The sequence below is a fragment of the Apteryx rowi genome, unplaced genomic scaffold (genome assembly GCF_003343035.1).
Source record: "Apteryx rowi isolate R43461 unplaced genomic scaffold, aptRow1 scaffold_113, whole genome shotgun sequence".
NCBI lineage: Eukaryota > Metazoa > Chordata > Aves > Apterygiformes > Apterygidae > Apteryx > Apteryx rowi.
The window spans coordinates 1,853,563-1,871,732 of record NW_020447342.1 but is presented as its reverse complement, the minus strand read 5'-3'; the positions used below and the strand labels follow the sequence as shown (position 1 = coordinate 1,871,732).

Here is an 18,170-nt window from a genome sequence, read left to right as displayed (position 1 = left end):
GCTGGCATTTCTTCCAGCATCTTTCTCTCCTCCTCTCTCCCTCTCTCTTCTAGTGCGTGTGTATGAAGGGGGAGTCTGTGCCAGAGAGGGGAGTGGAGCAGGGGTGGGGTTTCTGTCGTCCTCTTCTTTTTCTTTCTTTCTTTTTTTTTTTTTCCTATCCAGTGACGTGAGCAATGCCTGGAACAATCAGGCTGGCTCCAAACAGTGTGCCTGAAGATGCTGGAGAAAACAGCCTAGTGCATTTTAAGCAAACACTGATTGCTTGAGCCTGGGCTCTCCAGACCTTTTCCAGTTCCTCTGCAGGGGGTTGGGAAGTGCCATTAGCTTTCTTCTCCCCCATCCCATAGCCTCATTTTTGGAAATGATCGGAGTTAACAGTGTTCAGAGCACCAGCAAAGTCCGGGTGAGAGCCACAGGTTCAGTGAAATACTCCCGAGAAGAATCTCTCTGGCGACAGTCCCATCGGTCCAAATCTATGAAAATCTCCAACTCTTCTGAGTTTTCTACTAAAGAAAGCAAGGTAAATAAATAAATATCCACAGCATTTCTCTTTGCTAAGAATAGAGATGATGATGTAGAAAAGGTTATGCTCTTTAGGAATGAAAGGATCTGGGTAATCTGCAGTGATCACAGAGTTGCTGTGAAGTCAGAGAAGGTCTATAGGATTGAGGAGAGGCTGAAGGTGAAAAGGGTCTGGTGGGTGGTAGTGATCAGATTTTAGAGGAATGCCCTGTCACTGAGCTTGGTACAATAGTAAACAGTGAAAACTTGCTGGAGAGATTGCTAATTGGAGCTCTGCTCTCAGGAAGGCTGCCTGAGTTGGCAAATTATGTCCTTGGAATTCTTCATTTAGTGGGATTTTTTTTAAATAGAAAAGTAGTTTTTGCTTTTTCTCTGCAGCTCTGTGTTTTAGTATGTGTGGGTGTTAGATGAAAATACCATCTCGCTTGCACGCATATTTAAATATTGCTATCAAATATTTATTAGGAAAACAACACTTGTGCATTTATAGGAATACATTATTGGCTGTCTAACTGTAGGTAGCACAGGCTATACCCAGCTGCTACAGTGGCTGTGTTTAGCGTCTCCAAGCCCAGCCCAGCACAGTTGTTGAGTTCCTAGACAAACAAACCCCTACTTCATGCAGAATAGCTGCTTTCCTCATTCCATCACTCTCAGTCAATAACTGAGAGATGCCAGGAACTCCAACAAGAGATTTAATACCTTTCTCTCTCTCAGAGGTGCTCTGTGTCTCGTAGGATCAGATGAACTTTATACAGTGACCAAATATTCCTCTAATTTTATTCCTGCTGCAAATTGATTCTGCCTTGGGATTAGGAGATGCAACTGTTTGCTGAAGTGTTTTGATGAGATTGAAATATTTTGGAACAACATCCAAAGGCATTTAAGTGTGTCTGTGTGCATGCCAACAAAAACAGCAGGCACACACAATCTCTGGATCTACCTGTTCAGTCTCTGCTCTAAATCCCATATCTATCCTGAAAGAAACCTCCTCTGCTATGGTGAAAATATCTCTATGCTGCACGGTAGTTCTCAGCAGATCCCCCTCTGCCAGTTTACAGGTTGCATGGTGTTTCAGAGACTTAGCTGCAGAGCTCTAGGCATGGARTAATGCAAATAGAAATAAGTGAAATATTTTATTCAATGCAGTTCAAGAACCTCCGTTTTGAGGGTCTTATTCACCATAACTAAGAAGCAATATATTGCCACGGTTGTGTCAGAGAATGGCATGGCCATCGTTCTGGAGCTATTGCTGGTGCAGTATCTGCTGCTCTGGCAAATGCCAAAGTAAGGGCTGGAGCTTGTAAGTACTCTGGGACCCTGCTCTTGCAAACACTTTCACCTTAGGCACAGGAATAGTTTCACTGCATTCAGTAGGAGGGTTTATGTATGTAAAACAAGTCTCCACATATTGGTGGGGACTCAGGTTTTTTGACCTTGGGCGATTCACTTAATCTCTGTGCCTCTGTTCCCCCTCTCAGGCTTTGTGTCCATGGTGTATGCATGTAATGTCTTCAGGGCAGGGACTTTCCCTCACTGATGATGTACAGCGTCTGACACAGGGTCTTTTTTACTACTGTAATAATGTGTTTGTCCCTGTATAAGATTCGTATTTCAGCTGGGCAGAGTTCTGCCTCCTGAGTATTCAGTTGTGTAGGCTGTGGTGGGGGATTTATTTATTTATTGTTATTTCCTCCTCCAGCCTAGTTCAGTAAGTTAGAAAGCTTATTGCAGCTTCATTACTGTTTGCAGTATTGTTTCCTTATTTCATACCAGGGTGTCTGTATCTGTGGAGTACCTAAGACCTGTAAAGGCTGCCTTTTGGAGGGCTGAGAAGATTCCTGCATCCCCACAAGTGATACCTGCCCAGCTGATAAGATGACAAGCCCACATGGATTATTCCTCTTGCCCACTTCCCCCTCTTGTCCCCAGTGCAGGCTGTTATGTTTCTTGCAGATGAGACTGAGAGGAAGTCTTGTATTTCTGGCTCTGCCACTGATCGGCCATGTGATTTTGGGCAACTCTGTTGTCTTCTCTATGTATCTGTTCCCCTCCATGTTCTTTCTCTGCCCGTCTGTATTGTAAGCATCTCACTGATTTAGTGACCTGATTTATGTTTGAGCTGTAGCTCTTCTATACTGCTGTGCTGGTGGAAGAGACCTGGAAGCTATTGCCAATATATAGCATTGCAAAGGAGGTTTTTTCATCAGTGGAGTCAGGGTGTGTGTGTTTTTACATCACCTCTTGCAAGATGTCTTCAGTTCTAGGCTGGGCTTTCTAGACAAGCTGCCATGGAGATCCGCTCTCTCTCAAACAGGACTGGATTGGCTGATTTGTCCTTTTCATATTTCCATAGCTGTGTTTTCCCCTTTGTATCTGGCTTCCCTTGTATATTATCTGCTCCTCATACAAGGAAATTATAGTGCTCAAGACCTAGTCTGTGTCTGTTACAGCTGACATGGGGCAGGAGATGAATCTAACTCATTTGTGCCACTGAAGCAAAGTCCTCTGATTCTTTGCCCTTACATGTGACTCAGCCTGTTTTGCTCAGGGGGAGAATATTATACATCCTCATGCACCAGCCAGTATGAACAAGGTACCAAGAGCTGATGGGGTCTGCCTGCTGCCAGTGGTGAAGAAGCTAGATAGCCCAAAGACCTGTCATCTGCTTTAAAAACATCAGGCAATGCTGTGCACACATGTATGCACACATGTACCTGTATGTGTACAGGTGCCAATAGCTGATGCATCCTAGGTGTGTATTATAGGCCGGCAATCTCAGGCCAGCAGGAGAACCTGCGAAGAGGATATTGAGGGTTGGTGTAATATTATTTTCCATTACTGGAGAGGGGGCTCAAACCCAGGCTGCATGCAAGGTCGGAGGACCCTAGGGTCTCCTGTGTGATCCAGCTCGCTCAGCCATCTCTTCTCCCGACAGACACCATTTTCCTGCAGCCAGGGACTGAATTGCAAAGTGCCCTTGCCTGTCTTGTCTGCAAATGCGCAGGGCCGATGAAACAATTTCTGCAATAGGCTGTGCAGGTGCTCCACTATCAAGAAACACTTCTCTAGCCTTTCCTCTGTTCACCCATAATAACTCAGTATGCTCCCTTTACCAGTAACATTGATTAAATGCTCCAGCAAGCTCTGAACAAATCTTTTTAGCAACCCCTATGTATCAAGATTACAAAGGAAGGATTTCTTGTGTGGCATTAATTTCTTGGCTCTCAGGAGCCCTAGCTAACCTTCCTTTTCTGTTTTATGATGATGATGCATCTGGCACAATCTTCCCTTCCTTCTTTTTTTTCTTTTTTTTTTTTCTTTCCTCTCCATACAAACCAGATTTTTAACAGAGGAGTTTCTCTTAGAAATATTCTCCTCCAGTTGGTGACGCACTCGAAATTCCCTGAGTGAAATGATCTCCCTTCCTTTTCCCTAAAACATTCCTATCAACCTATCTCCACCCACACCAAAACAACATTCATCAGTTCCATATGCTGCTGAACAGCTCTGTGCTGTTTTATGAATAATGTATGCTGGCTTGTTAGAAGAACGTTTGTTGTACACACCAGTGGAATTTGAAATTGAGAGCCATGCCAGCAGACATGCCACGCCATGGACGAACCCATGGGCTTCTTGGGTACCACTCTGGCATCCTTGCTGCACCCTCTTCAGAAGGGGAAAAATATGACAGAAGACAGACATTTGGGCTGGCTTTGAGATTGGCAAGAGGCTACAGGCACTCAGTGTTCAGAGCCTCTGTACGGGGCTCACCAGGTGTTACAGATCTGTGCTTGGGGAGAGGAAGAAAACTCAAGAGCTGAATATTTGGAGGGATGGTGGTGGATGGAAGATGGTGAGGTAATGTAGATCTGTGTGCAAGTAACAAGTTTTGGGGCAGAGCCAACCTGCTGAAGGTAATAGCTTAAATGGCAGGCTGGGAGCAGGGTATAGCAATGCGTCTCGCTCCATCCAAAGGCTGACAGAAGGTAGTGACACAGAGAGACACTGGTCCAAAGCACTGACGTGTTAAGTTCAATACCTGTCAGGACCACATGCAGGCATCTGTGGTGTCTGTTATCTGTTGCCTCTGTAGCCTGCTTTTTTTTTTTGCAGGATTTTTCTTCTTCCATCCCCCCACCTAGTAAACCGTGTATAGTAAGAGCTGAGCTGGTGACTGGCTGATAGCCATCATCCCGGGGCCAAAGCAGATGGACCAGTGTTGCATGAGCGGGAGAGAAGCTGAGCTGCAATGGGGAGCAGCCCCTGTGTGCCCAGCCTAGAAAGGAAAGAAGCATGTGGCTTCCATCTGTGGACCACAAAGGGGACAGGTGGTAGAGGTAATCCTGAAATCATGTTGCTCGTGTGTATACATGCACTGTGCCTTCAGGTGCCAGGTCATGCCGTTGCTGTGCCTGCGAGCTGCCCCAGCCCTGGGCTGGGGGACTGGAGGAACACTTCTGTGTCTTGCAGCATGACTGGGGCTTCCTTGGCCACCTGCAATCCACCCTGCCTGCTGCAAGGTGAGGCTGAAAAAGAAATGTTCTTGGGCATTTTTCCTTTTGTCAGTGGCTGCGGTGGAGGCTGGAAGGCGGCCCAGCTCAGGAGCATGGCTGCACCCCCGTCTGCTGCCTTGTGCCTTGCTGGACCTTCTGGTGGGGACTGCTGTAGCCACCTGGTGCATCTCTTGTAGGGATGAGACTGATGATCCACCAGCAATAACTTCTGAAATCATGGCGAAACTGGGAGTGGGCAAAGAGACAGGGAGACAATAATCAGAGAAGACAGTCTGGGTGATCCTTGCTGGCTCTCCAAACTTGATTTTGGTTTTGCCTCTGTACCTGGTCATGGCAGATGTTTCTGGTTTCTTCTCTCTTGTGCATAGACCTAAAAGAAACACAGGGCTGTGTATTTCTTTTTCTTCTGGAAAACTTTTCAGTGGGCCACTGTGTGCAAGTGTGACCGTAAGCCACCAMTTCTGGACAGTTAATAGTCTCCCTCAAGAGCCTCTTGCATCATCTGTTGAAGGAGGAGCTTGCAAAGTGCCCCCAGGAGCTCTTCAGCTTGTTTTGAGGCCCTTTATGTCATCTAGTCTTCTTATTACCTAAATGGTATACATCTTGGTACTGAGGTAATTAGTTATATCTCCATCCCTATGTTCACATCTGGTTGTGCCTTTCCTTTTTTGCTGTGCATGCAGAGGCTGACTCACAGCATAGTCAGCAGTCTGCAGATGCTGAGAGCAACCTGTTTAAATGGGTCCAGTCATTCCTAAATGTGAGAAGGTTTTGAGGGAAGTCAGGGTGGTGGGGGAGGTTTTTTTTTTTTTTTTAATATGTTCAGAAGTTTCATTGTATGGGGACATAATGCATTCAAACACAACTTCGGCAGCTTTGCGAATAAACAGGAGTTTTCAGAAGCACTCTTYGCAGTTTTGCTTCTCGCTCCGGTTGGAATAAAATTACCAACTGGTGAAGGCTTGTGGAAAGCTCGATTTTTAAAAGCGGACCTACCTGCTTACCAAAGGGAAAATTCACTCGGACAGTTATAGATTGGGGATGGAATTCAGCAGTCAGCAATATCTTACAGAGCTTAGGCTTCCAATTAAGAAAGCTACCCAATTAATAACTAAATACAGACAAATCTCACTTTTTTTATGCAGCAGGCTGCTAAAGGTCAAATTGAAGCTTGAGAAAGCAGCAATGAAATTAAAATAAGAAAAACTTTTAGGAAGATTCCTGCTCTCCACCTTTATACAGCAGTTAATTTCTTTATTCTGTCTTCAAAATTGCAGTTGCTTCTCAGGGAAGCTCAGAGCAGTGCTGGGCCTTGAGAGTAGGGGCACCAAGAGATCAGCAGTCCTCAGGAGAGGAAAAACAGCGAGGAGTAAGCATGTGTGGTCTGGGTAATACAGCTTAATGGTTAAAGCAATGAAYTCTGACTGTGTTGAAGAGTCAGTAGCCATGGGTTTGGATCCCCTCTCCAGTAGCCTGGGTGCCTTGAAGGGTGGAAGAGATATAAGTTCACTCTCCTTTCGAAGTGGTGTCGGTCCTGCATGGGAAATGAGACAGTGGAAGACCAGTTCTGTCATTCCCTGCTGTGGTCCAGCCCCCAGTTCTCTGGTTTATGTGGCAGTAAATTTGCCAAGCACTTTCTCAGGCAAGCAGGTAAGAAGCTGTGGTTGTGGGTTTTTTTTGTTCCCCTCGCCCTCCCCCCCCTTCCTACCCCCCGCCTTGGTCAAACTGCAAACATGCTTTAAATCAGAGCCATCAGGGGGGAGGGGGGGTTGTTTGTTTGGTTTGGGTTGTTTTTTTTTTTCCCCCAGAAAGAAAATACAAGTAAATAAAACCCATTCTTGCAACTAGCAAAGTACTGGTAAAAGTCGTGTCTCCCCACCATAATCTCTGCTCAGCTTTGTTGCAATTTAGTGAAGCAATTCAGTGCCTTTCTTCAAGTTTGTTTGATTTAATCATGCTCTGGAGAGATGTCTACTGAAAAGAGATGCTGTCTGAATCAGGACCTTGGGAAATAGCAATGAAACGATAGAGCAGGAGCTGGGCTGTACGCATCTGCCACCGGTTTCAAAATACGGGAAGGGAAATTTTTTTTTTCTCCACATAATGAGAGAGTCCACTGGATGTGGGGAAAATATTAAAGCATAAAGTGGGCTCATTGCTTTGGTGAAAGCCTGTGAAGCAGTGCACAGTGGCACATGCGGGCTATCTACCCCTTTTGCTTCTGTCACTTGCAACAGGATTGCTTTCCCTTTTCCTTGGTATTTCGCAACTGCTCTCCGTATCAGGGACAGTGAATGCTGTAGGTACTGAAGTTGCTTGCAAGCATTGCTTGTGAGGTATTCCATTCTGTAAATAATAGAGACTTTTTGAGACAGTTGTATTTGATGCTCTGTGGGGGACACTGTGTCCTTCGTCAGATGTATGCCATATGACTGCATTGGTGTCTGTTACTTCTTAAAGAAGGAATATGGAGTCTGGCTCATTAATGAAAATTGTGAAGGGGACAAACACATGTCACTTTCCGCAAGGCAAAAGCCTGGGGCATTTGTTATTCTCTCGCCAATCTGGAGTTCTACTTCTGTGTCTCCCGCTCTAGGAATAGGCATTCTTCCGCTGCAGTGATCCTTAGAGATTTCCTTAGCAGCAGAACCCATAAAAAGCAGCGCTGCACAGGGCTGGTGTTAATTTTCGGAGATCTCTACCCAGTGTTGTAGGCATATGGACTACATAAGAGCAAAAGGCATTTCTCTACCCCAAGCCAGGCTTTTGTGAAGTTTTGAAAGCTCATCCAGCCAACAACCAGAGAAAAATATTACCACACATAAGGCTCTTTGCCTTATTTTTGGAAATAGTTTTCTGGCTCAAGATATAAGAGAATATTTTGATAACAATATGAAAAAGTGCCCGAGTCAAAGATTAAGTACAGGATTTTGACCAAATCATTAGTAACATAATGCCTTCTAATGGAAAATGTTGGGCAACCCCAGGGAATCAGTGTCAGCATGAGTTTATGTAGAAAAATGGAGGTGGGTCTAATTCTGCAGCATTGCTGGGTGCATGGTAGGAGGGGTATTACCCCTTTGTTTTGCTTTCTTCCTGCAGGGTTTTCTTAAACTCTCTTATTAGCTCTCATCTTAAAATTAGGAAAATTGTCTACAGATTGCCAGCAATGCCCTTTCTTTCACCTTTGTCTGACTGTTTGCCTTTGGATCTGACCTCCTTGTACAAATTTGGAGAACACAGAATAAATAGAAATAGACTGTGAACACTCTGGAGTTGGAAATATTTCATCATATTGCTGTGTGCAGCACAGCAAAGCTCTTGTTAGCAGTGGGGACCTCTCTGTGCTAGTTCAATATAAATAGGATGTGGGATGATTCCTCCTGGTGGTCATATCTGTTCTATTACTTTGAGGAAATTAGATTTATGGTGAACAGTGGCTAAAAGTTCATCAGTGTGAGGCAAGTTGTACCAGTATATTTGACCTGGGTGTGTATGGTTCAATCAAGGGCCAAATTTTCACAGAGCTGAATACTAAGAACCTTCAAATGGACCATGCAAGGTTGGAAAAGGAGCTGGTGGAGCACAGGATAAACACTGGCATATCCTCACTGGATTCTCATTGCATGTTTAGTTGTGACATACAAGCCCAGCTTAGACTCTTCAGTCTTCCAAACTATTTTTATTTTGGGTCAGAGTTAAGGCTATTTAAATGCTGATGTTTCTGTTGAGCATGTCATAGCTATTATAGTATGTGATTTGCAGACTTGCTCATGCTTGATGTGCTACTTTTTGGTAATCATGTGCATCAACAGTTCTACACATTAACATATTTTGAGGCTGTGTAGGAGTTATGTGCTGGAGGGAGTAAATCGAGCTATGTATATAAGGTAAACTACAAATGTGGATTATAAGTGCTAGAATCAGGGACATTCCATACCAAAATACTTCACTTGACTCAAGTGGCCTATTTGAAGACCTCCATTAGCTTGTAGTAATAGCAAGCTTTTATCCATTTTATATATCAGCTACAGGAGGGATGAGCTCAGTCATGCTTATCCAAGTGATGTACTGGCTCCCACTGAAAAAAAAAAAAATCCATCCCAAGTGTCTGAGATCTACAGAAAGTTAAGTCACTTTCTGGACTCTTTCACTGCAGGCTGGTATCAACAACAGAATTGAGACCTTTGATGACAAACCAACTAGTTTCTATCTTTTGATTTAAAAGAGTGCCTATGTTAGTAGATAGCAGTCCGAGACTTTGATCATCAAAACTGCAAGCTTCTTATAGTCTATTTTCTGTTTTACGCTTAGAAATGGAATGTATCTATGTCTGGGTGTGTAACTGGGGGATGCATGCAGGTGTCTTTGAGGCTCAGAGGCTTTGGTTAGCCATCCTGATGCAGTTATGTAAGTGAAATCTTGGCCCTATTGTAGTCAGTGGCAAAATCTCACTGAGTTTAGCAGAGAGAGAATTTGACCTTAAATTGCATAGTCACATGTGGGGCTGTATTTCTGTGGATTCCTGCATTTTGCAAACTTGTTGGCTGACTTTAAAAAAACAATTCTGCTCCAGAAAATGACTGTACTCTGAAACACTACATTCTAATATTTTTTTCCTTAGATGATATTTCTGCCTCAGGCTTGAGACTTTTGTGTTGTCATGAGCAAATATGATACTTCCTTGATCAGAGAAAGCTTGCTTGCTAGTGTTAGTTAGGTAATTTTCATTAGCATATTAATGTATGTATAGCAGGGGTAAAACAATAATCCCATCTCCTTTCTTTCCCTTTGCAGGCCCTCTACAATTCAATCAAGAATGAGAAACTTGAATGGGCAGTGTAAGTATACTGCATAGAATTCAGGAGTTTAAAAATAGTACCTGTGTAGTAATTTGTTTATACTTTCTATGTCACTGTCTGCGTGGACTGCAAAGCCTGCAGAAGGTAGCCAGTGGATGTAATGAGTTTGCTTTTCTGCTAATGAATGACCTGACAATACTGCCTCATCTGTTTCCCTAGCGAGGGGAGTTGCTAAATGATAGGAGCCAACTGCATTTGTAAGGAAAGAGGACATTTCATTTAGTAGGAAACTTCAGCCTGAAAAGAGAGAAATTAAATCCTCTTTTGTTCTATGACTGCATAAATAAAACAGATGTTGACTTCTCCCTTTATCGTTCAGTACATTGTGTCAGAACCACTGAATAGAAGCACAAGTCTTGGATTGAGTTTCCTGCTGTTTTTTTATTGTCCTGGATTGTCTCCTGATTAACTATGGATAATTTGACAACAACCTAATATGAAAGATGATAAATTGGACAAAGTCTGATCTCCCCCCACTGTTAGCTGCTTTCGACAGGCTGACACTTGTCAAGTACTGCATACAAAGAAGAGCTTTAGTTTCTGATCACGTTAAATTGACATTTCCCTCTGCTTAGGTTTTATGTGATCTATGTATGCCAGCAGAGAAGAGAACGGTCTGCTCTGGATTTTGCCTGTTGCAGAACAGTGGATTTTGGTGTAAAAGAGAAGAATGATGTTTTATAACTATTTTGGCTGTATAAGATGTTTACTTGTGTGTTTTCACACACCCGAACCCTCATCTTCTGGAGAGCAGCATAAGTCTGGGATGCAGGCTCCTGCATCTTTTGGGCTAGCAGTCCTATCTACTGCCATAGGTCTTCCTACTCCTAAATTTTCTTGTTGTAAGTTCTTTATCTTCTGCTGAAATTCTTATCGGGGCAGGCAACCCTGCTTATAAGGGCTGCTGGTCCCAAATGGAGTTGCAGCCCCTATTCAGATGTGTAAGGAGTGTGTTAAATAATGTCAGAGTAGTGAGGAAGGTGGGCTGGTGATGGGAATCATCAAGAAGTGCCATCTTTGATGAGCCTAACATGAAGAAGGGTGGAAGACGTTCTCCCAAAGTATGTCTTGGACCTAGAATATGTTGTGTGAATCTTACATGTCCCAACACCAGAGCTGTTTGCAAGATGCTTGCTCTTAGCTGCTTCATACACAGCAGAATCTGTTGTGTGACCTTGCTGATGTCACAGGTTTCCTCCAGCTCTTGGCAAGAGAGTGTATTGTGTCTAATCCACTTGGGCAGCCTCCAGGTAGGAACTGGCTCATTCCTGGCTTTGCTCCTATGAGTTTCACTCAAGGTGATTTATGAGATAGCTTACTCCTGTACAGATAATAACTCCTTTGGCATGTACACAGCCCAATCCATATCCCTTCCTAGTGACTTGTTTGGGAAAAAAATGTAAGCAGGCTGGAGGAGGTGGAAATCGGAGTCCTCTCTAAATAAGGCTTTGGGGTATAGGTGTAAAGCCACCTTGTCCCTGTAGAATGCTCCAAGTGGCCAATTGTCCATTCAAATCTGAAACTCAGAAAGACAGCTGCAGTCTGTGTGAAAATCACTCTCCATGCTGAGAAACAAGGCACATTCCAGACATAGCTGAAATGGTAGTGCTTTTAGGCAAGGAATGCTAGCTGGAAGAGGGAGGGTGAATATCTTCCTCTTTCCTCTCCTTTATAGAGCTGTGTGGTTGGTGTAGGATAATCATGGCAAACAGCCTTGAGACTGCTGGGGCTGGAAGGAGAAAGCAAATTGCTGTCTCTTGGTCTGCTGTCATGATCTGCAGAGAAAGGTGAATGAAGAAGGGATGTGATCAGTTCTGCTGTCATGGGACTGAGGAAGATGCTCTCCTTCCCTTCCAAGGAGTGTCCTTTTGCTTCCCCTGATGGAAGTGGCAGGGGGAGAAATAGTAGGTAGAGCAAGTTTGGAAAGGGTGTTGCGAAGTCCAGCATAAGCTCCCTCGTGATGCTGATGTGATGATGGAATGCAAGTCCTCCAGCCCAAATCCTGTTGAGGATCTAAAACTCTTTCTTATGAGCTAAGCAACCGTTGAAGAGCTTCTCCTGCAATGCATTATTTGGTGGATTAATGTCTGTCAATAAGTCCTTAGGCAGGGGAGTCTGACAGTGATGAATGAATGGGGAAGACTGCTATATGATGCTTCTCTCACTTATGAGCGACATCCTCCTAAAAGGTCTGCTGACCATTTCCAGTAGAATTACAGTCTAGTCCTAAGCCCACTGAAAAGAGAGGCTGCCACTGATTCCAACTTTGGATCTGTATTCAAGAGAAGTGTCACCTTAATCAGCACATGTGCTTCCAATGTATTTCCAGAGGTATTCAGTAGGAGGAATATTAATTTATCCTTTATGAACATGGAAATGTGAGTACAGCTCTGGAAGAGAAAATTCCATTACAGTTCTTTTTCTGCAGTAGTTCTAAGTCCAAGCTCTACCAAAGGTTAAAGTGAATCATATACTGTGATTTGTGAAATGTGAAACACATCTGACCTGGAGTCATGGACAGCTGGTAAATGTAGGATTGGATATGCCCCCTGCCCACTTCCCCGCAACATTTTTTTTGGTCACTTTCCTTAATAAAACTTGTTTTTGTTGCCTATCTTGTTGTTCAGTGTCCTGGAAGATAAGGGAACATCAGTATGGGAAAATTAACCGTTAGAAATATGATTATTCTAAGTCTTTTATGTCATTCTATGTTTCTGCTTTACTGCGTATGTACAGCTCTAGATTTCTCCTATCCATTGGATACTTCGCTTCTTTGAATCACAAGTGGAGTACTAAGCATAGTCAGTAGTCATCAGGCCTCACTGAAGTCAGTGGCAGAAATTCCTACTGACTGCAGTGAAGCCAGGTAATATTTTATAACATTAGTTCAATGCATCCTGTTTTCAGTGTGCTGAGGTCACTGGAAGCACCTTAGGAGTGCAGTTATCCTCAATAATTGTTATGTAATTCCTCATGGTTCTTAAACTTCCCTCAAGGACTTGATATTTTCATAAGATTTTTTTTCATCTGTAATATTGTTGTCAAACAGTTACCTCTTGCTCTTCTACCCCAAAATCACCCATAAGAGTAAATGAATTCAAGATATTTGTGAACATGAACTGTGGGAAGAGGTTAAAAGAAGTGGGTTTGTTTAGTCAGAAAAGAGAACACTGATTAGAGGCACCTGAATGTATTTTTTTCAATATGTAAAGGGCTGTTGCAGAGAAGACAGGGATGAAGTGTTCTTCACACCTGTTGTGGATAGGCTAATATTTGAAACAAGGGAGGTTTAGGCTAAATGTTATAGCAAGCTTTATGACAGTAAAGCTTTTAAATCAGGGAATAAGTTTGCCTGGACTAGCTATGGAATTTCTTTCAGTGGAGGTTTTTATGAACTGGTTAAACAAAACTCTTCCTAGCTCATTCTGGACAGAAATGTTTTAGCCTTAGAAGTAAAGAAATAATTACCTTACCTCTTTACATCCTTTCAGTCCCATTGTCTATAATACTGTGGTCTGGGTTTTGCAGGGGTTTCTGGTCCTTTTTTTTTTGCACTGATCATTGTCATCTTTAAAGTGAAGAAGAAAATTGAGTTTGATTTCAAGGATGCCAGGGCTAAATATGTTTTGTTTCTGTGATATCTACATGGTAGTGATGTGGTGAATATTATTGTTCTCCATTGTCTGTAATGTTATGTCTGCTTCCCTTTGCAGGTGATAGGAATAAAAAATATCATCATCTTAAAATAGGCTGAATGGTGATCTCCTATTAACATTTGAAACCCTGAAGTACTGCTTACAAGACTGCAGAAAACAAGTAGCTGCTTTTGAGCCATTAGTATTGTGAAAGCTTTCTCCAAGCAGGATGGTGTAATTTTCAGGAAAACCTCATGGTTTTTGACCAGTACATTACAAAGCTTTCTTTCTACAGAAGCTTAGATATGGACATATTATCTCTTTTTTTGTTGTTCTGAACTCCGCTGAAAAATCGACTCCTTCCAGCCAGAACAAAATAGGTGACTGAGGCAGTGATGGTGAAGACAAGCAAGGTCATAGAAAAAGGGACCTGCCAAACTGGATCTTCTGTGTTTCCTGTAGCAAATTGTTATACTGAGACATGGGTGGTTATAACGACCTCTGTGCTGAAATCCCCTTTTTCTAGGTCAAAACCAAAGATCTCTCCCCATGATAATTACCTCTTCTTACCTCAGGTTCCAGGAACTTAAATTTGCAACTTAAGAATTTGTTTTAGAGCAGTCATCTGGTAATCATCTGGCTCTCTATCTTCTCTCCTCCTTTTGAGAAAGGCATCACGGAGAACTTCTCTCCACTGGTTCCTCAAGTTGATTTCCTGATACAAATATTATCAGTTCCACAGATTTGTATAATTATATGCCACAAATCAGACTTTTTTTTAAATGTCATTTTTTTAATTGGTAAACTCAGTCTTTTGCCGTGTGATGTGAGTTTCTATTTGAAGAAATGCAGAGAAGAAGCAGATGTTTAAAAATGAAGAGCGTGACCCTGTTTTTCCAGCTTAGTGAGTTTGACGTTTTTCAAGATGGAGCCTGAAGTCAGGTCTTACAGCAGTACGGAGATGTTTTTGTTATGGAGTGACCTGGATGATGTTTTTCTTGGAGAAGATAAAAAAGGGACTTTTCTTGTAGGGGATCTTTTGAGGAGAGAGGCAAAAATATATTTCTTCACCAAAATGGCGACATCCATATTTTTGCACTTGTTTCAGGTCTGTGTGTTTAAGAATAAAGAAGACAAGTATTTTCTGGTTTTCAGTTATCACATATGTGGGGCTCACAGCACTGTTGCTTTTCTTCAAGTGGCAGAGCAGGCAGGTTCTTGTTTTGGAGTGCTCATGGACAGCCTGTGTCCTGGTGCACTGCTCCATCTGCAGGTCTTTTTCCAAAGGGACAACCTAAGGGAGATGGCAGTGAAGCTTTTCCTTTTGGGAAACTGTGCAAATAGCTTGTGACTCATGCAGTGTCTTGGGAAATCTCTACAGACCTGTTCCTGCCAGCAGTACCCCAGAGAACGGAGATGCTGCTCAGTTCCACCTTTCAGCCACAACAGGTTCACAGGTATCAGCCCCCTTCTGCCCCCGGAGACRGGTTGCAAGAGGAATCGCTCCCAGAGGCAGAGACCCTCTTAAGGCTTTTGCAAACCTGATTGCGCCCAGATACTAATGTTTTGCTACAGAAATCAGTGTTGGCACCAACATCTTTTCTCTTTCTTTTTTTTTTTTCCTCCTTCCCCAAAGACACAAGGATCATGCTATCAGCTGTGCCAAATGGAAAGCTGAGACATCAAGCCTGCCCTGACAAGAACCTAAGCATTGGCTGTGTGGCACTAAATCCACAGCACTGAGTATGCCTGCACAGAGATACCAGCCACTATCTGTCACCCCAGCATCACTGGTGTCCTTCACGCTAGGAATATTACAGGCCATGAATAATCTGTCAAAGCCATCTGAGGAAGAGGAAGTAATTTCAACTCCCACAGCCAAGGGTTTCAAAGAAAGATCAGTCTTCAGGTGTATGTATTCAGAGGCCAGCTGAATTTTCTGTAGCTCTTCCTTCTTGCAACTGTGTCCTGAAGGCTGGTGAGGAGTAAGTGCAGATTGATAAATCTTTGAGACCGTTTAAAGGAAAGCTTATCCAGTTTTGAGCTGTTCTTCTAAAGCCTTGTGTTCTGGACAGTCCTGCAAGAGTGTGTCTGTTTTAGCAGTCCTTCATCACCTTTCTTGCTGACTAGTCCATGTAAGGATCTGTGCTTTGATCAGTCCCCAGTTGACTCCGTTCCTGGCCCGTCCTATTCAGCCAATTGCGGAGGGTGCACAAGTAAAGACTATTACCTGAGCTGTTTTGAACCTCCTGACAGTCCTCCTGCTTTCTTCTTATTCCTGACCACTGAAGCAAAATGGAGCATTAGAGGAAGTGAGTCCCAGAGCTCTTGGCTTTATTTCCACTATGGTTTAATATTCAAGATCAAAGGGGGATAGAGGCACTTTTTAGTTTTATTTCCTCAGCTGTTCACCCATTTCATCATGTCTCTGTAGTGAGTCCCCCTTGGCTCTTTGGTCCCCTCATTGGATCTTATGGATTGAACTGGCTCATGCCTCTTGACCTCCCAACCATCTATTTCATGTGTCAAAGCATCCAGCTCTCAAAAGCACCTGAAGCTTCTGGGTCTCAAAGATGTTCCATTTTCAATACCTGTTAAAAGTTTGTTCCTATCTGGTAGTCAGGAGAGCAGATGCCATTTTGCTGTTGTCTGCTCTGTCTGCACTTGTCTTTTGAAGAATTCCTTTTTATCAGCTCCACCAGAGATGCTGACTTTGAAAGCACCACCCCCAGCACTGGTGCTGTCCAGGATTCCCATGTTTGCTCATCACAACACCTGTGGCTGCTCAAATGGAAATATTTGGTTTATTCCCCCAGACAACTAGTCAGTGCAGGATAGTGTGCTCCCATGGCTCCCAAGGAGATAGCTCATTCCAAAAGATGCTAAGCCTTCTGCTGCACTAGGTGTCTGCTGACAAGGAGAAATCCTCTGTGTCCTTGGCTGAGATCCCAGAATTCACAGGGCGCTTCTAAATTACAAATCAGCCTGAGTGCTTGTGCCCTGTGAGAGATTTTAGTCTGGGTTAAGCACCATAAATTACAAACAGAATTATGTAGAGAGAGTTTACTCCTGGAATGGCCACATGTTTAAACAACATGTGTCCTGGGGTGGTTCAGATTTCACGTATGCTTGCCACTGGCCAGTTGGAGAAATAGACACAGGAAAGGAAGGGGTAGCCAAAATTTGTCGGGAATTCCTGCACTTTTTAGCTGGTGGAGGGCTTCAATTAACGTATGCATGAAGCAATCCTTATTGCTTTGACCAACAAAAAAATTATTGCGGATATCTCCATTCAGGAGTGGGAAAATACGTATTGATAGGCTGAAGGCTGCAGAGACTGGTCGTCTTTGCAGGAATCAGGCTTTCAGATGAAAGATTCGTTCCTCTTCATCATGAGACCTTGCCAGACATCACCATGATGGTATGGTACGCTGCCAGGCCACAAGGAGCTATCGCCACATCTCTACAACTAAATAAAATGTCTGTCACCTTTCTCTCGCTCTTGAGACCAAATATTGATTTATAGCAGCCCATATCCATACTATTGAAAAGTCTTACCCTCCGAAACAGGGAGATGCCTCTAAACTGGATTTGGATTTGTTTTCTTTGCTGTCACAGCAGTCTGATATCATTGCATCTCCTCGGACTAAGTGATGCCCTGGAAGGCCTTTTCAGCAATGATTGGGATATCCCAGATTGTCCTGCCTAGCATTTCTCTGAAGACATTTGTTAGGGTGGGCATTCCCATAAATGGGCATTTTGCTCATCCTCCCTGATGCACCCTTGTTAGTCACCTTGGGGGGGGGGGGATGTGTGGGGTCTCAAAGGAGGTGGGACAGCTCTGCACCTAACAGCAACCTTGGCTTTGAGATGCACCATCCACCCAGATATTCTCTGATAACTGTCATCCTACTCTTGTGATGGATGCCCTTCACAAAGGTGTTTATTTTCCCAGCCACCTTCTCCTTTTCACCTTTGGCTGTAGCAAACAGAAAGGTGTTCATTAGACAGGCAGTGCTTGTGACTTGCTGAAATGGGTTGCATTGTTGTCCCTGAGAGCCATGTTGAATACATTGCACTAATAAGTAACATTTTGAGCAACATTTTGTTTCTAAAATACAGATAACATAATTCACCAGCCGTAGTTTTTATTTTTAAATTACTACTTTTATGCCAGTCTGTGGAGGAAAATAAAGAAAAGGAGGTAGAGTCTGTGTTTCGTATACTAAGTTAAGGGGTAAGCCACAGTGATCTGTAGTAATCTAATTCTTTTCATCTACATGCAAACTCATAAAGAAGTTGGAGATTTTTCAGAAAAGCCCAGCAGGCAAATAGTTCCTATTTTAGTACTTATTTAACTGGATGTAAAAATATTTGAAACTGGAGGACACAGAGCTCTCTTAACAGCCTGCCTTTTGGGAATGGAAAAGACAAACTTGGGCTTTTTTGAAAATTCAGCTCCCATGACCTGTGCTGGTGAAGTAGGTGAACGGAAGTGTTGCTGTAACTTGTCTGTGTTTTGGTACATATCTTGGTTCCTTTCTAAATAGGGTCAACTTTAAACAGAGGTATGCTGTAACAAGTAGTGTGCAAGAATTACTAAAATGTAACCTTGCTGAACAGTTGCTGATTTA

General features: G+C 43.2%; 1 protein-coding gene across 2 annotated transcripts in view; it reads left to right on the top strand.

Moving 5' to 3' along the window:
- The window catches only part of PSD3 (pleckstrin and Sec7 domain containing 3), a 121,417-nt gene that overhangs the window by 82,419 nt on the left and 20,828 nt on the right, over nt 1-18,170 (top strand). For both annotated transcript variants that reach the window (XM_026078739.1, XM_026078748.1), the window contains one exon: nt 9,837-9,880. In XM_026078739.1, the coding sequence (XP_025934524.1) occupies nt 9,837-9,880 (44 nt within the window). The remainder of the gene's footprint in view (nt 1-9,836; nt 9,881-18,170) is intronic.